The sequence below is a fragment of the Pyxicephalus adspersus genome, chromosome 6 (genome assembly GCF_032062135.1).
Source record: "Pyxicephalus adspersus chromosome 6, UCB_Pads_2.0, whole genome shotgun sequence".
NCBI classification, from domain to species: Eukaryota; Metazoa; Chordata; class Amphibia; order Anura; family Pyxicephalidae; genus Pyxicephalus; species Pyxicephalus adspersus.
In genome coordinates this window covers 107,197,615-107,218,241 of record NC_092863.1, presented here as the reverse complement: position 1 = coordinate 107,218,241, position 20,627 = coordinate 107,197,615, and the positions used below count along the sequence as shown (strand labels likewise).

Sequence of the window (20,627 nt, the reverse complement as noted above, 5' to 3'; positions counted from 1 at the left end):
CCTATAGGTAGGTAAACCATAACCATGAACCTTGTGTGGCCCCCAATTTGTCATTTTGGGCTGAGGGACCCTAATTAGGTATTGTTTACCCCAGGATATTGTCCCTGCCACTCTCACTCCAATTGTTCTGGTGAGGGTCTTTGTGTTTGAGAGTTCCACATTTATTTAATTTTGTCTCTTCTCCTGAAGGGTTTTCTTTTTGTCTTCTCTACATTGTAAAAATGAAATCTACCAATGGAAAGAAGAGGAAACCTCAAAAGAGAATACTGCAGTGTGTTGCCGCACATTCATCCTTCTAAAAGGATCAGCTTGTGTGTATCTTGGTGGGGGTAAAGCACATTGTCCCACAATTCTCTGGGATAATCTTACGCCATGTCTGCTATCCTATTATCAAGCTGGATTACCCCCTCTGATTATTAATAATTGGGTTGAAGTGGTAACATTCTGATTTGTGAGGCATAATTCTAGTATGGTCAGATTGTGAATAGATTGGGGTATATTACTGGATTTCTGTATTTCCCAAATTCATAAAACCCGTCCAGAAACACGTGATAAGTGTTGCGAGATGTCCGACTGCAGTCAGTGTAATTTATGCCCATAAGTGTTAAACCCCCAACATTTGTGTTAAGTTTTTGAAGAGTAATTGGTGGTGTGGCCCTGTGTATTGTGGCCCTGTGTATTGTGCTATCTATAGGTATAATGGTAATGGCCATCTGATGCTCCTTTTACTGACCACAGACTTCTGGGAAATTTGAAATCATCATTATTTTATGATCCTCTCTTTCATTGCAAGCATTCCGTATTGGGGAAGTTAGAGGAAGCATGCAGGAATGTGTGCCAAATGGGGAAAATGGTTCTGTCTGTAGATTAAAGGAAAATTTAGGTTGAAAGACCTTTCATTATCCTATACACCACTGGGCATTGGTTCTGTTTGATCTGATCAGATTGGGGTAACGTCACTTACTAATTGCTGGGATCCGGCACTCGCTGTCCCCAGAGCTGGGTGTAAGGTTCAGTGATCGACCATTGTTTCCTTGAATCGGCCCTCTTCCTTCCAGATCCAACTCAGAAAGCTCACAAATCTTGCTCAGAAAGTTGGCAGATAATGAACAGGAACATCTTTTCCAACTTTGTAACCAATCACATGGACTGATCTGTATCAGAGGTGCAGACACCGGAATGTAATGGCTGGCACCTTAGTTGAAGAAGTTGGACATTTTGCATGATGATTTAACAAAGATGGCGTCATCTCTCTGGAAAAGCAGTGGATGCATTGTAAGGGTGAGTACAAGAAATCATGACCTAACTGGTGACAGGTGCACTTTAGGATGGACAAAGTTGGGGGTCTCTTTGTAGGGTTATCCTTTATGTTTTCCAGTTAATTGTTTATTATTATCCCTGGGGAGGAGAGAGCATGAACGGTGCTGTATGTACAGCATCGTTCATGCATCGTGTAGTCCTTTGTCGTTGGAAAGGATCGTGAAAGATCCTTTCCAACGACAAATATTGCATGTGTGTACGCAGCTTAAAGCAGCAACTGGAAAACTACTTCACATTGCACATGGTGAGGTTCAGTACACAATCTTAGGCTGCTATGGAATGTTTTAAATCCTGTGCTGATGAATTATAATATTATAATCTCCTCCATATTGTATGTACAACAACCAGCAATCTTATACACAAATATCAAGACTACCTCACCCCACCCCCATTTAAAGCACCTTATGGGACTGCACACCCCACTATCACCTCATCCCAAAAATAAAGAAAAAACAAAGAAACACCAGACAAATGAATGTGGGAAAGTTTTCAGAATGCCCATTTTTTGGGGTTTTAGTAAAATGTAACTTTCTAAACTCAAGAACCCAGTGATGTCCTTAGGGAGGGGTGCACCAGGTGCCTCCACTCAGGGTGAGCATTGATAATTAGGTGGTAAGTGATCAGCATTGCCCCTGTTATATCCCTATAGACACAAATCTCAGGAAGAGCCAACCTGGTTGTGTGTTCCCTGAATATATAGGTTATCAGCCAGGTGATGAGCACAGCTTTCTGATTCAGGTTTGGGAATTGGTGAAAGATCTTGTCTGATCCTCCTGAACTTTTATGTGAAGTCAAACTTTTATATTTATGTCTCTTTGTGAACTCATTACAGGCTGCTGCACCTTAGCATTGGTTGTGGGTGGGAAGGACAAATGTCTCCATAGACATGTCAGAAACCGTTACTTCCCCATTCATCAAGAACTGTGATGTCCTCATCCAATCTGGTAATGTTTCATGTCTTTGTGATGTCTTAATCTGTAACCTCTTTGGGTGAATGTTTGTTTTATCTCTTTATGTTATTGCCATTGAATATTTACAGAGTCAAATAGTCCACAGGTGCCCTATAGGTAGGTAAACCATAACCATGAACCTTGTGTGGCCCCCAATTTGTCATTTTGGGCTGAGGGACCCTAATTAGGTATTGTTTACCCCAGGATATTGTCCCTGCCACTCTCACTCCAATTGTTCTGGTGAGGGTCTTTGTGTTTGAGAGTTCCACATTTATTTAATTTTGTCTCTTCTCCTGAAGGGTTTTCTTTTTGTCTTCTCTACATTGTAAAAATGAAATCTACCAATGGAAAGAAGAGGAAACCTCAAAAGAGAATACTGCAGTGTGTTGCCGCACATTCATCCTTCTAAAAGGATCAGCTTGTGTGTATCTTGGTGGGGGTAAGGCACATTGTCCCACAATTCTCTGGGATAATCTTACGCCATGTCTGCTATCCTATTATCAAGCTGGATCACCCCCTCTGATTATTAATAATTGGGTTGAAGTGGTAACATTCTGATTTGTGAGGCATAATTTTGGTATGGTCAGATTGTGAATAGATTAGGGTATATTATTGGATACTATGGTGTATATCTTTCCCCCCTTGATAAAACGTTTCCAAATTTCTGTATTTCCCAAATTCATAAAACCCGTCCAGAAACACGTGATAAGTGTTGCGAGATGTCCGACTGCAGTCACTGTAATTTATGCCCATAAGTGTTAAACCCCCAACATTTGTGTTAAGTTTTTGAAGAGTAATTGGTGGTGTGGCCCTGTGCATTGTGGCCCTGTGTATTGTGCTATCTATAGGTATAATGGTAATGGCCATCTGATGCTCCTTTTATTGACCACAGACTTCTGGGAAATTTGAAATCTTCATTATTTTATGATCTTCTCTTTCATTGCAAGCATTCCTTATTGGGGAAGTTAGAGGAAGCATGCAGGAATGTGTGCCAAATGGGGAAAATGCTTCTGTCTGTAGATTAAAGGAAAATTTAGGCTGAAAGACCTTTCATTCTCCTATTCACCACTGGGCATTGGTTCCGTTTAATCTGATCAGATTGGGGTAATGTCACTTTACTAATTGCTGAGATCCGCCACTCGCTGTCCCCAGAGCTGGGTGTAAGGTTCAGTGATCGGCCATTGTTCCCTTAAATCGGCCCTCTTCCTTCCAGATCCAACTCAGAAAGCTCACAAATCTTGCTCAGAAAGTTGGCAGATAATTAACAGGAACATCTTTTCCAACTTTGTAACCAATCACATGGACTGATCTGTGTCAGAGGTTCTGACACCAGAATGTAATGGCTGGCACCTTAGTTGGAGAAGTTGGACATTTTGCATGATGATTTAACAAAGATGGCGTCATCTCTCTAGAAAAGCAGTCAATGCATTGTAAGGGGGAGTACAAGAAATCATGCCATAACTGGTGACAGGTGCACTTTAGGATGGACAAGGTTGGGGGTCTCTTTGTAGGGTTATTCTTTATGTTTTCCAGTTAATTGTTTATTATTATCCCTGGGGAGGAGTGGGGGGGTATTGTTGTTACATCTAATGAGGAAATAAAATCATAACAAGAATCTTTGAAATGTTATATAATAGTCTTTAGTCTAAAGTGAGTTTCCTTCCTCTTCTCATGCAATAAATCCCCTCATCCCTCGCCCGTCTGCTATTTGGGATAGATATGGCTGACAACGCCGCCTCCGAGCTGAAAATCAACAACAACGTGAAGGAGCACCAACAGGATGGTAACTATGATTTCTCTATGGTGAATGATCCTGTGGTGAGTGAAAATGATCCTTCATTGAGGCACCTATCTGATGAAAGAAGGGTTGTGATTGGTCGGTGTGGGTGGCACCGACATCTACACTAGAAAGCCAAATACTAGAAAGCCATGCCAATTGGCAACATTGTAGTAATTTCAACCAAATTTGTGTCCCAATGTCCTGGTATGGTCTCCAGTAATTGTGAAGGAGCCGACTATGGGCCCCATGGAGGTCATGTGATCCGCTACAGCTGTAGTTAGAGCTATGACTGTAGGGTGAGGGTGAGACTGGAGGGTGAACAGGAATTCTTTAAGATGTAAGTTAGAGACGGGGTGCCTGGAAGTATCATCATGCTGGTATGTAATGGGGGGGGGGGCAGTTAATTGTTTATTATTATCCCTGGGGAGGAGGGGGGGGGGGGGGATTGTTGTCACATCTAATGAGGAAATAAAATCATAACAACAAGAATCTTTGAAATGTTATATAATAGTCTTTAGTCTAAAGTGAGTTTCCTTCCTCTTCTCATGCAATAAATCTCCTCATCCCTCGCCCGTCTGCTATTTGGGATAGATATGGCTGACAACGCCGCCTCCGAGCTGAAAATCAACAACAACGTGAAGGAGTACCAACAGGATGGTAACTATGATTTATCTATGGTGAATGATCATGTGGTGAGTGAAAATGATCCTTCACTGAGGGGCCTATCTGATGAAAGAAGGGATGTGATTGGTCAGTGTGGGTGGCGGCTCATGGTATATCCAATTGCTGAGGCTGGTTATGTTCTGTGAATGGTTTCTCTTCCATTGGTGACTTCAGTTGGTGGTCCGCTTGTTTTAAATAATTCCTGAGAACTATCAGTTTGTGCAAAGGGCCCTATAAAAAAACCCATTAGGGGCCCCTGTTTTCCTTTTTTTGGAAAGACACTATACTGCACTACTACTACACTAGAAAGCCATGCCAATTGGCAACATTGTAGTAATTTCACTCAAATTTGTGTCCCAATGTCCTGGTATGGTCTCCAGTAATTGTGAAGGAGCCGACTATGGGCCCCATAGAGGTCATGTGATCTGCTACAGCTGTAGTTAGAGCTATGACTTTACAGGGTGAACAGGAATTCTTTAAAAAGGAAGTTAGAGACGGGGGTGTCTGGAAGTATCATCATGCTGGTATGTAATGGGGGGGCCGGACACTGCTAGAAGGGGGGGCAGTACGCAACCTGGAAGAGGGGCTGAATGATCTGAAGAACAAGTTGGGTGGAGCTGCCCAGTGCTTCCACCAAAGCTGTGAGTGTATAACAAACATTAATGGCATGAATTCAAATACATTCTAGTTAATAAAAATATTCCTTTTTGATTCTGAGTCTTAAACAATAACGTTGTCTAGATATTGGTCTGTTACATGAGTCAGGACTTCCACCAAATGGAATAAGTGAACACTTACCGCTTCTGCTTGCATGGGTCTCAATTTGCTGGATGCACCACCATGCTTAGTGGTTCCTTTCACCAACCTCTTCCTATAGTGATAAAGGAGTCCCTAGGAAGAACCTTTGTGTTCTATGGGGCACGCGGCTAATGGACACTTCCAGTAGCAGCAGGAAAGCTAATTGTTAACCTTGCATTTTCCCCTCCCCCCACCTTGTTCAGGGTTCCAACTGACAATGTTCATAAAGTTATCTCTTCATGTATGCCCAGGGCCCTATTTTGTACATAAAACGTGCTCACACACTTGTTCATTTTGTAGGGCATTTGGAATATGAGCCATCTGTTCACAGTATGTAATGAAGAGATCATTATTGTCCTTCATCTGGCTAAAGTTGGATTAGCCCTATAGGAGATTCCATCATGAGTGGTCATGGAGTATACTATCAGTAATACAATTGACTAGAGTGCGCCTTAATATTCTCTCTATTTTAGGTAATCATGTGACTGGCTTGGAGCTGCATCACGGTAAGTTCTTGTTTCTGCATATTAAAGAACTCATTGTATAATGGCAGACTCTGATCCTAATACACAGCCCCCCCCCCCCCCCCGTCTTCCATAGACATGGCTTCCACCTGTTCGGTGGGGATCTGTACAGTCACAGGGGGCTAGACACTTGAGGGGTAGTACAACAATGGGGCTCTGAGGGGGAGGGGGCAGTACAACAATTGCAGTCCAAAAAATAAAGTGTGGGGGAGGGGTGCTGTAAAATGATGGATGCCATTCTTCCAATGATGTACTGATAAAGTTAACACATTGTATTAAGACAAAGGAAAGTATTTCATATTCTGCTCACTCATCATTTACTAGAAGGGAAGCAAAGAAGTTTATAAACATTGATTCTGGGAAATGTGCTGCCATCATTGAACTTCTATTGGTAGAGCAGCAGATGAAATATCTGTAAATGGCATTTCATTGTTGTGGAGGGACTGAAGGAGAAATGTTGGGACTAACAATCCTTTCTGGATCCTTGGAGCCCTGAATGTGTGGGGGTCCTGGCCAAAGGGGGCTTATATAGGGGTAAAATGGCCCCACCCACCCCCCTTGATGGACTGGTAACATTTGTATGGACCCCCAGCCACTCAAGACTCCCTGACCTAATAAAGGTAAGACATGGAGATCTCCATTTCCCATCCCATAGGGGGAAGAATAAAACCCAATATTTCTCAGCTTGCTGCCCTTCCCATTACAGAGGAGATTGATTGTATAAAGTCCATGATTTTTGAGGCAATAGCTGAGAGGGAGGCTGGAAGTTATCAGTTCATAAGTCTCTGTATGTATACATAGAATGGTAATAGTATTGTCCTTTGGCCGATGTAAATACCCCCTCCCCATATGAGGGCGACCTCATCCTTCTTCCAGATATGAATAGCACCATACATGTTGCTGACAAGTTTGGTAACAATAGTGTGGTCAGGATAGTAGTGAGATGCTCCATTTTTTAATAAATTCTTCTGTTTTAATTGGTTTCTGTGTGATCCCAACTAACTGGGCTGTTTAATTTATAAAAGTGCAGAAACAAATTAGAATTTGGAAGTGTTTGGACGCTTCACCCATAACATGGTAGTCGAGTCACGTGCCCACGTCCAAGCAAAGTGACTCCAATGGACCATGTCCAAAAAATAATAGTAGCAACCTTGCTGGGGGGTGGCTGGCATTTAACCAATCGGGGGTTAGTTTTCCTCCCACCCACATCTGAATTTCTGTAGAATGTGATTGGACAATGAATTTGGTGTCCAATGTGTGATATCATCCACTTCCTGTCCACTCATTACATTGTGTCCCCAATCAATAATGGAATATATTCTCATCTCTAATTTGTCACAACTTCTAATAATCGTTTATAAAAATTTTATGTTTGGTGATGGCATCAACTGGAGAAATCCTCCTTCAGCCTCCAAACATTTAACCAGTTCCCCTGCCCTCCCATTCATCTCTAGCCTCCCTTCCTAATACATGCCAGCTCGCTGCCTCCTCAGAAAACTCCGGATTCTTTGCACAGAATGACATTCTGAGCATGAATTGTAGCCATAGGAATTGGGGAATAAGCAGACCTCGGATAGGGGTTGTCTAGTCATGAACATATTGGGACAGAGACATGAAGCATAAGACATACCATTTATTGTTTTTACTTTGTAAATATTTATGGTGACCATACAAGATGTAATTGGCTTGTTCTCATTTACAGATACTGCCTTGGATTGTGGAAAGTTGGAAAAAAGATACAAAAATGTCACTCCTGTGAAAGAAGTCCATGGAGGAGAGACGTCAGGTCAACCAAAGGATAAAGGTACCATGGGTGAATGTGGATGAGTCCGGCACTGCCTGCCAATGATCTGTGATAATGAGGAGGAGTAGTTTCTAATTCCTTCCGATGTATGACCCGTGCTGATTTAGGGCCCCCTAAGGCAGTTTGTCACATCTCCTTGTCACCGGGTCCCTTTCACCTGGCAACACTATTGGCCAAACCATTATTGGAGGTGGTAAAAACTGTATTCCCACTGCAAAATGGGTACAGTACCAGTTTGCCATTCATCAGACTGCCCATAATATCCAATCAGAAACCAGGCTAAGTGCTTCCATTTACTAAATAATTTCTGATTGGTGGCCAATGTCTGGATCTATGGAAAGGTGGCAAAGGCCTATGGTGGCCCTTTGTCTGGCTATGGTAATGGGAATTTTTCATTATTGTAACCTTACAGCCATAAGAATCCACCCTCATGTGGGAAACGGTGTTATCTGACCAATGCACACCCCAGTATTATTACACACAATTGTTTGCAGTATGTAATGTTCAATGTGTCCTAATCTCTACATTCTCCTTTGTTCAGGATTCTGGGTTGGTCCGTCTCGCTATGTCTTTGTCGCTCTTTGTGTCTTCTCCATGATGTCCCTGATTGTCATAATTGCTCTGTCCACAAAATGTAAGTCTTTATGTCCAGAAGATCCTGCAGCCTATCAACCTGCCATGTTACGGGTAGCACTGACATATACCACTGCACAGAGAACTCCAACCACTGCCATCAGTCTCTAAACAGAGGAGCTGACACTCTATTCGTCCCACCACAGTCACACACTATTATACATCTATATGGCGCTGATTATACCACAGTGTTGTACAGATTTAAGCTTTCACTTAATAAGTCGGACTGGTATTATAATTATATTGTATCATTATAATTCTGTATCCTCAAGTATTTCAGGCATCTCAGGAGCATGTGGACCCCGCCAATACATTGGGGCCATTACGACAGAAACAAGGATCTCCAAATCTTAGTCTCTCTAATGAGCTCCCTACTGAGGCCTCGTCAGTTAAAGAACTTCAGGAAACCCTGACAGGAACCAAAGCGGAGCTGGAAGTAACCAAGAGTGATCTACAGAAGAGTCGAGAGGAAGGGAGGAGCGCCAACAAAAAACTGGAAAAGGCCATGCAGGAGAAAGTGAAGACGGAGAACAAAGCAAAGGAACTAAAAGTAGATCTCGGGGTTGCCATAAAGAAGCTGCAAGAAAGGGAAAATGAACTAACCAGGTAATTTATAGCTTTGTGGAATGTCAATCAATATATTTGTCAGAATTGCCCAGTTGGACATCTTCACTACGTCCAATTTGTTCTGGCTGGAATGCTGTCACTTAATTTGTAATTTGAGTTTGTCAGCCTTCAGCAATTTACTCCGAACTTGGTCATATCCCTCAGTCAGCACCATGGACCACTCCTATCACTAGATGTGTATTAGTATTTACATTAACTGAGATATCAGACGGCCTACTCCATGCAGGATCTTGTATCAGATGTCCGTAGTCTGCAACTGGTAAACAAATCTATTAAATTTAACAAAAAAGGAACTTGCCATAAATGTGCAGTTAATCCAAAGCAAAGTGGAGGGGGATTAACAAAACATGCTGCAATCTACTCCAGAAACATCCTTTCCTAGAACTAATGTGGTTTTTCACATTACTACTAAGGATTTGTGTATGTGGAGAATAAACCTTCTCTTCTCATTCACAAGGACTTGGAGCCAACCTATATCATTGCTGACCATTGGTGGAAAGGAGGTGATTTGCCATGGCACAATTTCACTCTGGCTTTAAATTTTTCAGATCTTGGGAGGAGAAACTTGCAATGACTATATGCCTTGTACTGCCCAATATGCCATCAGAAAAGAAACATTTGTTTCCTAAGTCATCTCTCATCAGGTTACGCAGTTCAGCTAATGTATTCTCATTGTGCTGGCTCCCACGTTCAAATCTTGGCAAGCAGTTTGTATGTTGTCTCTGTGTTTGCATGGATTTCCTTCCACATACCAAAAAAAGCTGTCTAGTCTGTGTTAAGGACATAACCATGGCAGGAACCATTGGGGACAGTACTATGTACTTTGTAAGGTCAGTGTTATTCAAGTTAATTATGGCTGGGCTCCTCCAGTCTCTCCACCAAAATGACTAGTTATGTTCTCTGGCAAGAATGGGTTTGGTGAAAAAATAATTACTTAAGTGAACATCTAATATTGTATTTTACCTGATGTGTCCCTTTAACACTGAAGGTGTGAAGGCATTCTGGAATCGGTCAACTTGCGATGGGTGAATGCCGAGGAGGCCATCTCTTCCATGAAGGATTCAATCTCTGATGTCAAGCAGAAGCTGAAGGCAAATGAGGACAGTATGTCTAAAAGGGACATAGAAATCAGCGACACAAAGAGGACAATCCACAAAGTTCAGAGTGACCTACAGGAGAGCATGGAGACCTCACAAGAGGGACTCAAGAAGATGGGCAACATGATAGAGCGGCTGAGTGATCTGGAGGACTGGATGAGCAACCTGGAAGAGGGGCTGAATGATCTGAAGAACAAGTTGGGTGGAGCTGCCCAGTGCTTCCACCAAAGCTGTGAGTGTATAACAAACATTAATTGGCATGAATTCAAATACATTCTAGTTATTAAAAATATTCCTTTTTGATTCTGAGTCTTAAACCATAACGTTGTCTAGATAATGGCCTGTTACATGAGTCAGGACTTCCACCAAATATGCTGAGTCTATAATGGAATAAGTGAACACTTACCTCTTCTGCTTGCATGGGTCTCAATTTGCTGGATGCACCACCATGCTTAGTGGTTCCTTTCACCAATCTATTCCTATGGTGATAAAGGAGTCACTAGGCTAATGGACACTTCCAGAAGCAGCAGGAAAGCTAATGGTTAACCTTGAATTTTGTACTATACCCCCACCTTCTTCAGGGTTCCAACTCACAATGTTCATCAAGTTCCCTCTTCATGTATGCCCAGGGCCCTATTTTGTACATAAAACTTGCTCACACACTTGTTCATTTTGTAGGGCATTAGGAATATGAGACATCTGTTCACAGTATGTAATGAAGAGATCATTATTGTCCTTCACTTGGCCAAAGTTGGAAAAGCCCTATAGGAGATTCCATCATGTGTGGTCATGGAGTATACTATCAGTAATACAATTGACTAGAGTGCGCCTTAATATTCTCTCTATTTTAGGTTATCATGTGACTGGCTTGGAGCTGCACCACGGTAAGTTCTTGTTTCTGCATATTAAAGAACTCATTGTATAATGGCAGTTTCTGATCCTAATACACAGCCCCCCCCACCCCCGTCTTCCATAGACATGGCTTCCACCTGTTCAGGTGGCTGGAAGCAGGTAGAGGAGACTTGTTATTATTTCTCCGATATGAATGACGTTCGATACAAGGCTGCCGAGGACTGCAAGAAGAAGAATGCCACACTGGCCAAGATCCAGGACAGTGACCGCACCCTGAAGGTACCAATGACTAGGGATGAGCGAGGGAGTTTTTAAAACTCAATCTCGAGGCAAATTTGGCCGTTCTTGCTTACTGACATTTTAAGCAAGAACAGCCAGTTAAATTCATTAAAATTTTATAATTAAAAAAAAAATCTCTCTGATTTTTAGAACCGTGTACGATCCCCGGCACTAGAAGTTAATAACCTCTAGTGCCGGGGATCGCACACTGTTCTCAATGAATGCAGCCACGGTTGCATTCATTGAGAAGATCCCTGGTACTAGAGGTTAATTAATACCAGGGAATCCTGTGAATCCTCCTTTTATAATTTCCTCGTTCTTCCAATAGTTTCGCAAAATCGGTTTGCAGAACCATAGGAAGTTCAAGGACCGTTATAGATAGAAATGATAAAGTATTCTTATATGTTACTTTCTGGTACTGAGATGTGAGGCAAACATGGACCACCTTACAGAACAGGTGCCCACCAGGAAGTGCAGGTAATGGTGTAATAAAATAATTTCGGGGATGATAATCCCTGGAGAATTCTGAATTCACCCCCTGCACGCTGCATTGCACCTTCTCATAGTTTAGCTGCCTTTTTGCATGAAAAGAGTTTCTTAGATCATTCATTACAAATCCTGATAAACACTTCTCTACATTTATTTCTTGGCTTGCAGATGATGATTGAGAAGGATGGAAGAAGTTTCTGGATCGGTCTGAGTAAACACGAAGAAACCTGGAAGTGGTCAGATGGCAGCATCCAGTGAGTACTCGAGAAATGTCCTGCCAGGAATCCAGTGAGCTTCTAATGATCTGAACTGACACCACGCCTAAATCCTAAGAGGAACTAGAAACTTGCCCAAATTTACTCGGTTTGCTAGAAAATACCCCCTTCTGGTATGGGGATGAGAAGAGAATTAGTGCTAACCCACATACTGACTATTATGTATCCAACCATATAAAATCAGATGGAAAATCTCATCTGTCTGTAGTTTCCTCATATCTGACCAAGCCCTTAGGGGGGCCGAGTATAACTTATCACAAGCTGATGTCACTTGGTAATTGGCTTCAGCTTTGTTAACCAGGGCTGACCTATGACAAAACTTTGCTGCTTGATTTACAAAAATAAAGAACCTCATTCTATTCCCCAGTCCTTGGCAATACTTTCTTCATGAAATCAGCTATTCATTGTTCAAATTTTACTTAAAGGAAAGTCCTATCCCCCGGCACTGTATGGTACCATGGAGAATTCAGGATTCTTCATCACTTTACCTGTAAATTTTGGGCTGGAAATACTGGAGGAATGGATTGGCTTTGGATCTGTGAATCATTGCCTCTGAGGAATCCATTGGTCTACTTGTAGTATAGATGGAAATCTTCCCTCATTTCTGATTCCATGTTTTCCCTTCTTAGCTTTAAAAAGTCTTGACTCCTTAATCTCCCTAAATGACCAAACCCTGCCATAGCTGTGCATGCTCCTTTTTTTGTATCTTTATTGCCTTCACTTTCACCTGTACAGTCTGGTGTAGAACTCTAGATGGTTCTTCCATAACCTGTATCCTGCTCTAGGGCCCAGGACTTGGAGTCCTCGGTCAAATTATGGACAATGGTGGGATTTTTTTTGTTGCTTGGTCACTTTTCGGAAATACTCTGTTAGTCCCATAATACAATCTACCAGCGAATGCCAATTTTTACATCAATTCTCATTTTGCAAAGATGATAGAACCTAAATATATTATCTATAGCTTACGTATATGTTCTAAGTTTTTGGACCACCCCATCGCTGCACCCTGTCCAGTCTTGGTGCAGCTTAGCCCTGAGTAAAAACCCTCCAATCAGTGACGACCTTATTCTTATACCAATCTCTATATGATCTTTCTCATTGCAAGTGACATCAGAATCTTTCAGCGCATGCTGGTAATCACTTGATCATTTCCAATGTCCCTTCCAAATCTTTGGTTCTTCTAATCTAGATGATAATATTAAAAAGAAAAAAAAAGAAGGACTGTCTCTTGATTCTAATTTGGTAGGCTAATATGTCTAAAGACCTCAAGTTCTGGTTCCATGAAGAAAAATGTGAACTGTCTACTAAAACTATAGAAGTTGTACGCTTCCCTGTTAATGAAGACAAGCAGGAACAGGTCCACTTTAAAATTGTCTTCTGCCATCCTGGATCTTCCATGTCCACCATGGTGTATATATTGGTGCTGGGAATAATACACACAGTGCAGAGATCTCAGGGCAATGTTCTTTTCTTCATAGGATGGATTTCTGGTCCAGTACACCAGATTTGTGTGTCAAGGCCTCACCTGCCCTGGAGATCCAGCCGTGTGGGAAGCTTCTGCCATGGATCTGTCAGAAGAAAGGGCAGAAGTGCAGATTGGGAGTGGAGGATATGCGCTGTGTTGGGGAGAACCTGGGCATCCTCGGAGAGGAGATCCCACAACCTTGATGTCCTGACAGATGGATGTATTAAAGACTGCACCGCAGCAGCCAATTGGAGCCTCCAATGAGACATTCCGAGTGGCCCGCTGCCATTTTTTTTCCCATAATGATTTGTGTAATTAGAAATTGTTTTAACATGAAGTATTTTTACAAACCTTCCATTTTAATTTCCATTCCCAGAATATATTGGAGACACTTACCTGGACCTTCCAGTATAGAGAAGGCCTCAACCACAGAAGTTATAGCGCAAGCATCCAAATGTATTCTGGGGGTGTTCTTGTATTTTACCATTTAGAGCTAATAGATTATCAATATTATATCAATATATCGAGCAGCACAATACTCCAATTTGCAAATGTTAAAGCAATGTCTTTACCTGGATCTAATGCTTTGTAAATCAAAACTACAGCAATAAACATCCATTTTAATCTTTTAAACAACTGTTCCCATTTTTTGGGGTGGGGGTGCAGTAAAATACAATTAAACTGGGTCTAGGGTTTAAGTATTGTACACTGCAAGTCATTACACACATTTATAGCAGTTTGTTGAGCAGCACTCACACCAATAGCAGAGACTATGGATCCAGGTCCTGGATGGGTTGACTCCAGAATCGACCACAGGTTTACTCGGTCCAACTTCTTTCAGCATGTAAAGTCCTAATACACTTATAATGATACAATAATGATGCCTCCAACGCAGACTGGGAGATGTCCCCATCCTGAAATGAGAGCTCCTGCAGGATTCTATCCTTGGGGGTAAAAGCCTACCCAGGCCAGATGAGCCTTGAGGTCTGACTGCCTCGGTAATCACCCCCAATATGTCACATATACAAAATCTGGCATCCAACAATCCCTGCTCCCTTCAGGGAACCCAGGTTCTATCGTAGTGCAGTAATACAGAATACGATCTTTGGATTCTCTGGTATAGGTGTGATACAGATGTTCCATATTTTACACAATGTTGGTAAACGATCAGTGAAAAATTCCATACCACAGAATATATCCTCCATGTTCTATATTGGACTGTAAATGTGGGATGAGAATGGCCCCAATACTGGGAATGTCCCCTAAGGCTTTATTAGCCACTAAAACCCTTTGACTGATACTTACATCTAATATTAGTGATGTTGATGATCTTGTTTCTCAGCCATATTACCCCATTCCATGGATCCCTTGGGGCAGTCTCCATGTCCAAATGAAGGCCTACTCGATTGCAAGCTATAGATTGATGAAGCTAACCAGGGTTATATTTGCTGATTCAAGTTTACTATTTTAAACCAAATCTACAGTGATATTATGAACATCACCATTGCAGAGTTAAACTTATTTTCTGTTGAAATAGAAGTCCATATCCTCTACAATGGCAATGCATGGAATGGTTTGCCCTTCCCCCAGCATAAATGGTGTACAATCACTAGAATTTTGAAAAAAATTGAAAAAAAAATCAATCTCCGTAAGAAGGTAGAATCGGTCAGACTTTGGGTTTTATTGCAGCTGACCCATTCTCATCTAATGATGCCAATTAAAGTATAATATAAATGAAGTAAAGTAATGTTCACCAGTACAAGTCACATGCAAAATCATCCAATGCTGATTGTTGAACCCGAGTACTTTACTAACTAAATGAAATGTGCAACTATGGGACAACTTCTGTGTGCAGAAAATTAATTCTGCTTCAGTGAATTTAAACTTTGTACATTTATTTATATATATATACACACACACACACATTACGACTTCACAATATTGGTCATTGTTACACACTTTACAGCATTTTAGCAAGTTTGCAAGAAGCTGCACAGTATTACAGAACAAAATAGATTACTATATGACATAAAGCCAAAACCAACTATTCCCCAGAAGAAGAAATGTCATGTTTTCTGATTTCTCAGGCAAAGTGAAGACTTGAAACCCGAGGTTTTCTTGCCAAATTCTCAAACCAAGCTTTATAAACACCCTCGGACCCCAAAGTGTTTTCTTTACCTTGCGATTTGAATGCTGGAAGCTAAACAGGGGGCACATGGGGGAATTGAACCTGAGAGGGACCTTTCACCAAAAGAGAGAAACATACCCCTAGACCAACGGGATTGGGGATCGGTAACACCAAATCCAACTAATCTACAAAGTTATTTTGTTACAACTTCATTGAGCTTCTCCTTAACAGTTTTAAAAGACTTTTATAAAACACAATATTTGTACAGGAATAAAAATATACATGAGAACATTTTAGATTAGTTCCAGGAAGTTCAATTTCCTTTTCTAGGCAGACCCAGAAAATCATGAACCTGAAAAATTGTATTCTTGTTCTGCAGCCTCCTTGAAGCAACATTTTGAAGCAAACTTTTGTAAATAGGGAGGACCAAACTTCACTTGCTGCCAGTATTGTGTGAGTTGCCGGTTTGTAAAGCTTTAAATAGGGCAATGGATTATTTCCCTGATATAAAGAATTAAATAGCAGTGTTTGTTGACAGAAGTTTGGATTCATGTTCTAAGCTGGTCCAAAAATGGAGGCACCATGGTCGACTCAGAGGTACCGGGTACCATTATCCCCCTGCAGATTTAGGTTTAGTGAGAAGTATATGTGATATTCTGCATTTATTTTCTTTCGATGGATACTTTTTATAGTTAATGAGAATCCAGTTCGATAAAAACAAGTGCTTTTAAAAACTGTTCAATCTCCAACATAATAATCACGATGATATATAAAAAACCAACCTCCACTGTTTACTATTGAGATCACCGGTAGACCCCCATACAGTGGTTATTAAACTTTATATTTATGCTGCCATTAGTAAATAGTCCATTGATCTCCACTTATGAATGGGGCATACACAAATGTGTTGGTAATGTACAAGTAATATTGGCGTTTTATGACAATCCAATGGTTCCCCCTATAAATCTGCACCAAATTCTTTCAGAGTCAATGGGAGCCCCCCCTCTTTTACCAGTTTATTTAAAACAGTAACAAAAACTAACATTTTATTTAAAAATCATATACATACATATATATCCTAATTTAAAAGAACCTTTGTGTCAAAGTCTATAAATGTTTTGGTTATAAAATCTCATAGGAGTCTATTTTTTAGATGTTTCCAGAATTCACCTTTTACCTAAAATGTACATTTCAATGTTTAATTAGAAAATGCGTAAATCAATTTTCATTCATGAATTATATATTCTGAATCCAGTGTGGAAAACCTGTAAATCTGTGATAAAAGTTGGGTTGAATTTTGGGTGAAAACCTTTCTAGGTAGAACATGAGGAACTGGCAGGTGGGTGAGAATGATTTGATGCCCCATCATAGTCACATGACTTCCCGATACACATGTCCTTGTTTGACCTTGAGATCAGTAAAAACGTTGTTGGTGAACCAAATCCATGGCATCATAATCACATGACTTATTTATTTACAAAGATCAGGGGATGGCCACAAACTCCTAGCAGTCTAATAGGAAAAAAAATATTGTGTCTTGTGGGGGTGCAAGGGAAAGGTTTAGATTAGTGTTGGGGTCATTTTTCTGATTTTTAACACCGAGCAATAACATCGCCCATGTTATCTGACATTTCTGCCCTCCTGTAAGATTGTTCATTTTGTTAGACTGACAGTATGGGCTTTACTAACTGCTGGCTCTTTCTGCCAATACAGGAAAGCAATACAAAGACAATCCAGACTTTTACAGGAATTAGTAACAGCTCTGCACATATAAAAGGGTTTCCAATAAATATAGAGATATGACAAATCGGTATTTATCTGTCTGGAGTTCAGCTTGGAATAAGTGGCCTGTTGTGTCTCACAATCACCCGGGGTGGGAAATTCTGCTGATGTAATTATATTTCCCTAATATGATATCTAATAAATTCTATAAAATCCAATACAATAGATTTCAGTCTTCTGCTTCCTCTTCTCATACAGTAAATCCTCCTCGTTCTCATTGCTCATCTTCCCGATAAATGAGACATGACAGATGGAGGCACCTACCAATCTGTGAAATCATGGAGATGGATGAAATGAAAAATGGAGGTAGGTGGAATTTATCTATCAGACGTGTTATTGATGATAAGATTTGTAGCCAGAGAGTTTATAATTCTGTGTGAGTTTATTGGATGGAAGGAGGGATGTGATTGGTTGCTGTGGATTGTCATTGAGAGAATCCACAAATTATTAATTGCTAGAGGATGGCCGCTTTGGCAGCTTTGTTGGGGAATAGACATTTGAAGATGCCTTGCTATGGATATTGTGTATTCTGTATTGGACAAGCAGCTTCTGACAAATATATTGCCCCGTATTAAGGGACAGCCAGCTATACTGCAGCATGGAGGATGTAGCTGGGTCCCCTAGACGTCACCTGGGACCTAGGGATTCATTGCGGATTATGCCAATTCTGTATCTCTGAACAGACTTTCATATGATTCTGCTGATTTCTGTCAGTGTTGGGTTAGCTAAGAATATTTCCAGCTTGGGAAAAATAAATCTGCACAGTGATTGGTCTAGCACAGCCCGCTTCTGACCTTAGTCAGATATTTCTATTGGTAGCTCTGTGTGTGATCTGGTTCTTGCACTGATCCATTTCTAGTAGTCGATGCCTAGTCTTCACCCCGCACCCCATCCATAAACCAGATATTCCAGCCCCCATTAGCTCCTTTACACTGTTTGGTAATTGGTAATAAAATCTGTCCTATAATGGATTTAAATAAAAATAATATGTATTTTCACTGGTTTTATACTCAGCTGGATTCAATGTAGTGAATGTCTGTAAATGTATTGCAATGCTTTCACATGGACATATGAATTGTGGCTAATTTGAGGAATTTTTACAACAAATCAATAAAACCTAATATAGCGAGTTCATCTCTCCAACATATGATCAAACTCTGAATAGCAAAGAAAGTGATAACAAAGATGTATTTCTGGACCTTAGTGACAGAACCTTAGTGTGGACCTCAGTGACAGATCTCCAGTGGACACTTTTGTGGCAGACCTCTAGTTTGGACCTCTGTACATACCTCCAGTGCAGACCTCAATGGCAGACCCTCACTGTAGACCTTCATGCACACCTCCAGTGCAGACCTCCGTGACAGACCCTCAGTGAGGACCTCCATGCAGACCCTCAGTGCAAACTTCAGTACAGACCCCAATGTAGACCTTGGTGACAGATCCTCAGAGCAGATCTCTGTGACAGAACCTCAGTTTAGACCTTCATGTGGACCCTCAATGCAGACCTCTGTGGCAGATCCTCAGTGTAGACCTCAGTGACAGAACCACAGTGTAAACTGGTTATATAGTGAAGTCAATTTTGACCTGGAGCTATTTCACCCATGGTTCAGACCTTGATCAATCCAAGTTCTGATCTGACATTGCTATACCCATCATTGTGTGGTCGCCAGATTGGATGAGCCATACTATACCCGCCATTAAAAGAAACTATCTATTCCTACTCAAAATTCCTAATGCAATCAGAATACTTGACTGATCTGACCAGATTTTTTTAAAACACTCCTAGTCTGTATTAATTATTATTTTTAATTCATGGTATAAAATCATTATTTCACAATCATTTCATGACTTGATCTATGTCGCAGTCTGTGCTGCACATACCCGGCTACCCAACAAGAAAGCCCAGCACTAGATTCACACCTAGTCACCATCATTGAGAAGGAGACAGAGGGGAGTTTTTGTCTTCTATAAGCCATTAGATAAGCCTCATATTAATAAATTAGATAAATTGCTCTAAAAATATGTTTATAGAAGGAACACATTGACTCATTTCCTATCATGAGACAAATTGTATTCCAAAAAGACCAAAATAAAAAAAAAACAGGAATTACTCTAACAAAACATTAAATTGCGGATATCATAACAGGTTCTGCTTCATCACAAGAGTCAGTTCATGATCATTACTGTATTGTATGTACTGATATGGGGGGTCAGGTGGGGCAAAATGTGGGGGCTATTTTCTGCTTTTATCCAAATGGTAACAGAATACCCTTTATTGCTTCTTTCCAAAACATATTCCAGACAGAATAAATCAGAATCATGCACAACGGGAACTGAATGTGAACTTTGCAATAGGTCAGTTTTGATTACTGGGGGAAAGATTTTCGTGGAATAAAACCTCAAATTATGAAACTGCCCTAAGAGGAGCAGAGTTGATTCCAAATACTCGTAAAATTAGGAATGAGTGTGAATACCGAAATGTTTTTTGGTTTCCACAGATGTATCTGTGCTGTCTTCCTGTGATGTCACCCCTGAGAGAGATACCCAAAATGAAGGAGAACAGAGAACGACCGAGAGAAGATGGCTAAGAAGTAATTTGTATTATCAATATGATTATATTCTGGGGAGACAGCCTGGCGCAATACACAACTACTCACTAGTTTAGGTGTAGATGTGTAAATTTGAAAATGCGCTCTGAAATCTATGCTGGAAAATAAAGGCTCTGGCTTGTCGAAGGCCGCATTTTTGAATGTCAACTGTATTATTATTAATAAACAGGATTTATATGGCGCCAACATATTACGCAGCGCTGTACAGTAAATAGGGCATTGCAAATTACAGACAGATACAGACCATGACACCGGAGGAGGAGAGGACCCTGGCCAGAAGATCTTACTCAGAGGTGGGAGAAGTATCCACAATAGGATGGGAGATATGTAATGATGGGAAGTAGTGAGAGTTTTAGGAGACGGCAAAAGACGGGCAGGCAAGTGTGAAAAAATGGGTTTTGAGTGCTCTTTTAAATGAGCAGAGAGTAGAAGCAAGCCGAATAGGACGAGGAGACCATTCCAGAGAGTGGGGGCAGCTCTAGAGAAGTCTTGTATCCGTGCGTGTGATGAGGTTATGAGTGAGGAAGTCATTAGTAGGTCATTGGAGGAGCG

General features: G+C 41.0%; 2 protein-coding genes across 3 annotated transcripts in view; both read left to right on the top strand.

Moving 5' to 3' along the window:
- The first annotated feature begins 1,970 nt into the window (after positions 1 to 1,970).
- Positions 1,971 to 14,186, top strand: LOC140332349 (uncharacterized). Of its 2 annotated transcripts, none has more exons than XM_072413622.1 (11): positions 1,971 to 2,032; positions 2,153 to 2,264; positions 3,988 to 4,053; positions 7,738 to 7,839; positions 8,381 to 8,473; positions 8,745 to 9,078; positions 10,088 to 10,428; positions 11,048 to 11,080; positions 11,173 to 11,327; positions 11,985 to 12,070; positions 13,570 to 14,186. In XM_072413622.1, the coding sequence occupies exons 2-11, from the start codon at positions 2,207 to 2,209 to the stop codon at positions 13,757 to 13,759; spliced, it is 1,458 nt and encodes a 485-aa protein (XP_072269723.1). In that variant the 5' UTR covers positions 1,971 to 2,032; positions 2,153 to 2,206; the 3' UTR covers positions 13,760 to 14,186. The 2 variants fall into 2 exon arrangements, with proteins under 2 accessions (XP_072269723.1, XP_072269722.1); XM_072413621.1 differs by having other exon boundaries at positions 1,982 to 2,058.
- Positions 14,187 to 17,662: 3,476 nt separating this feature from the next.
- The window catches only part of LOC140332803 (uncharacterized), a gene marked incomplete in the record, with an annotated part of 11,528 nt that continues 8,563 nt past the window's right edge, over positions 17,663 to 20,627 (top strand). Inside the window, 2 exon segments of the mRNA XM_072413996.1 lie at positions 17,663 to 17,772; positions 19,965 to 20,057. Of these exon segments, the coding sequence (XP_072270097.1) occupies positions 17,703 to 17,772; positions 19,965 to 20,057 (163 nt within the window).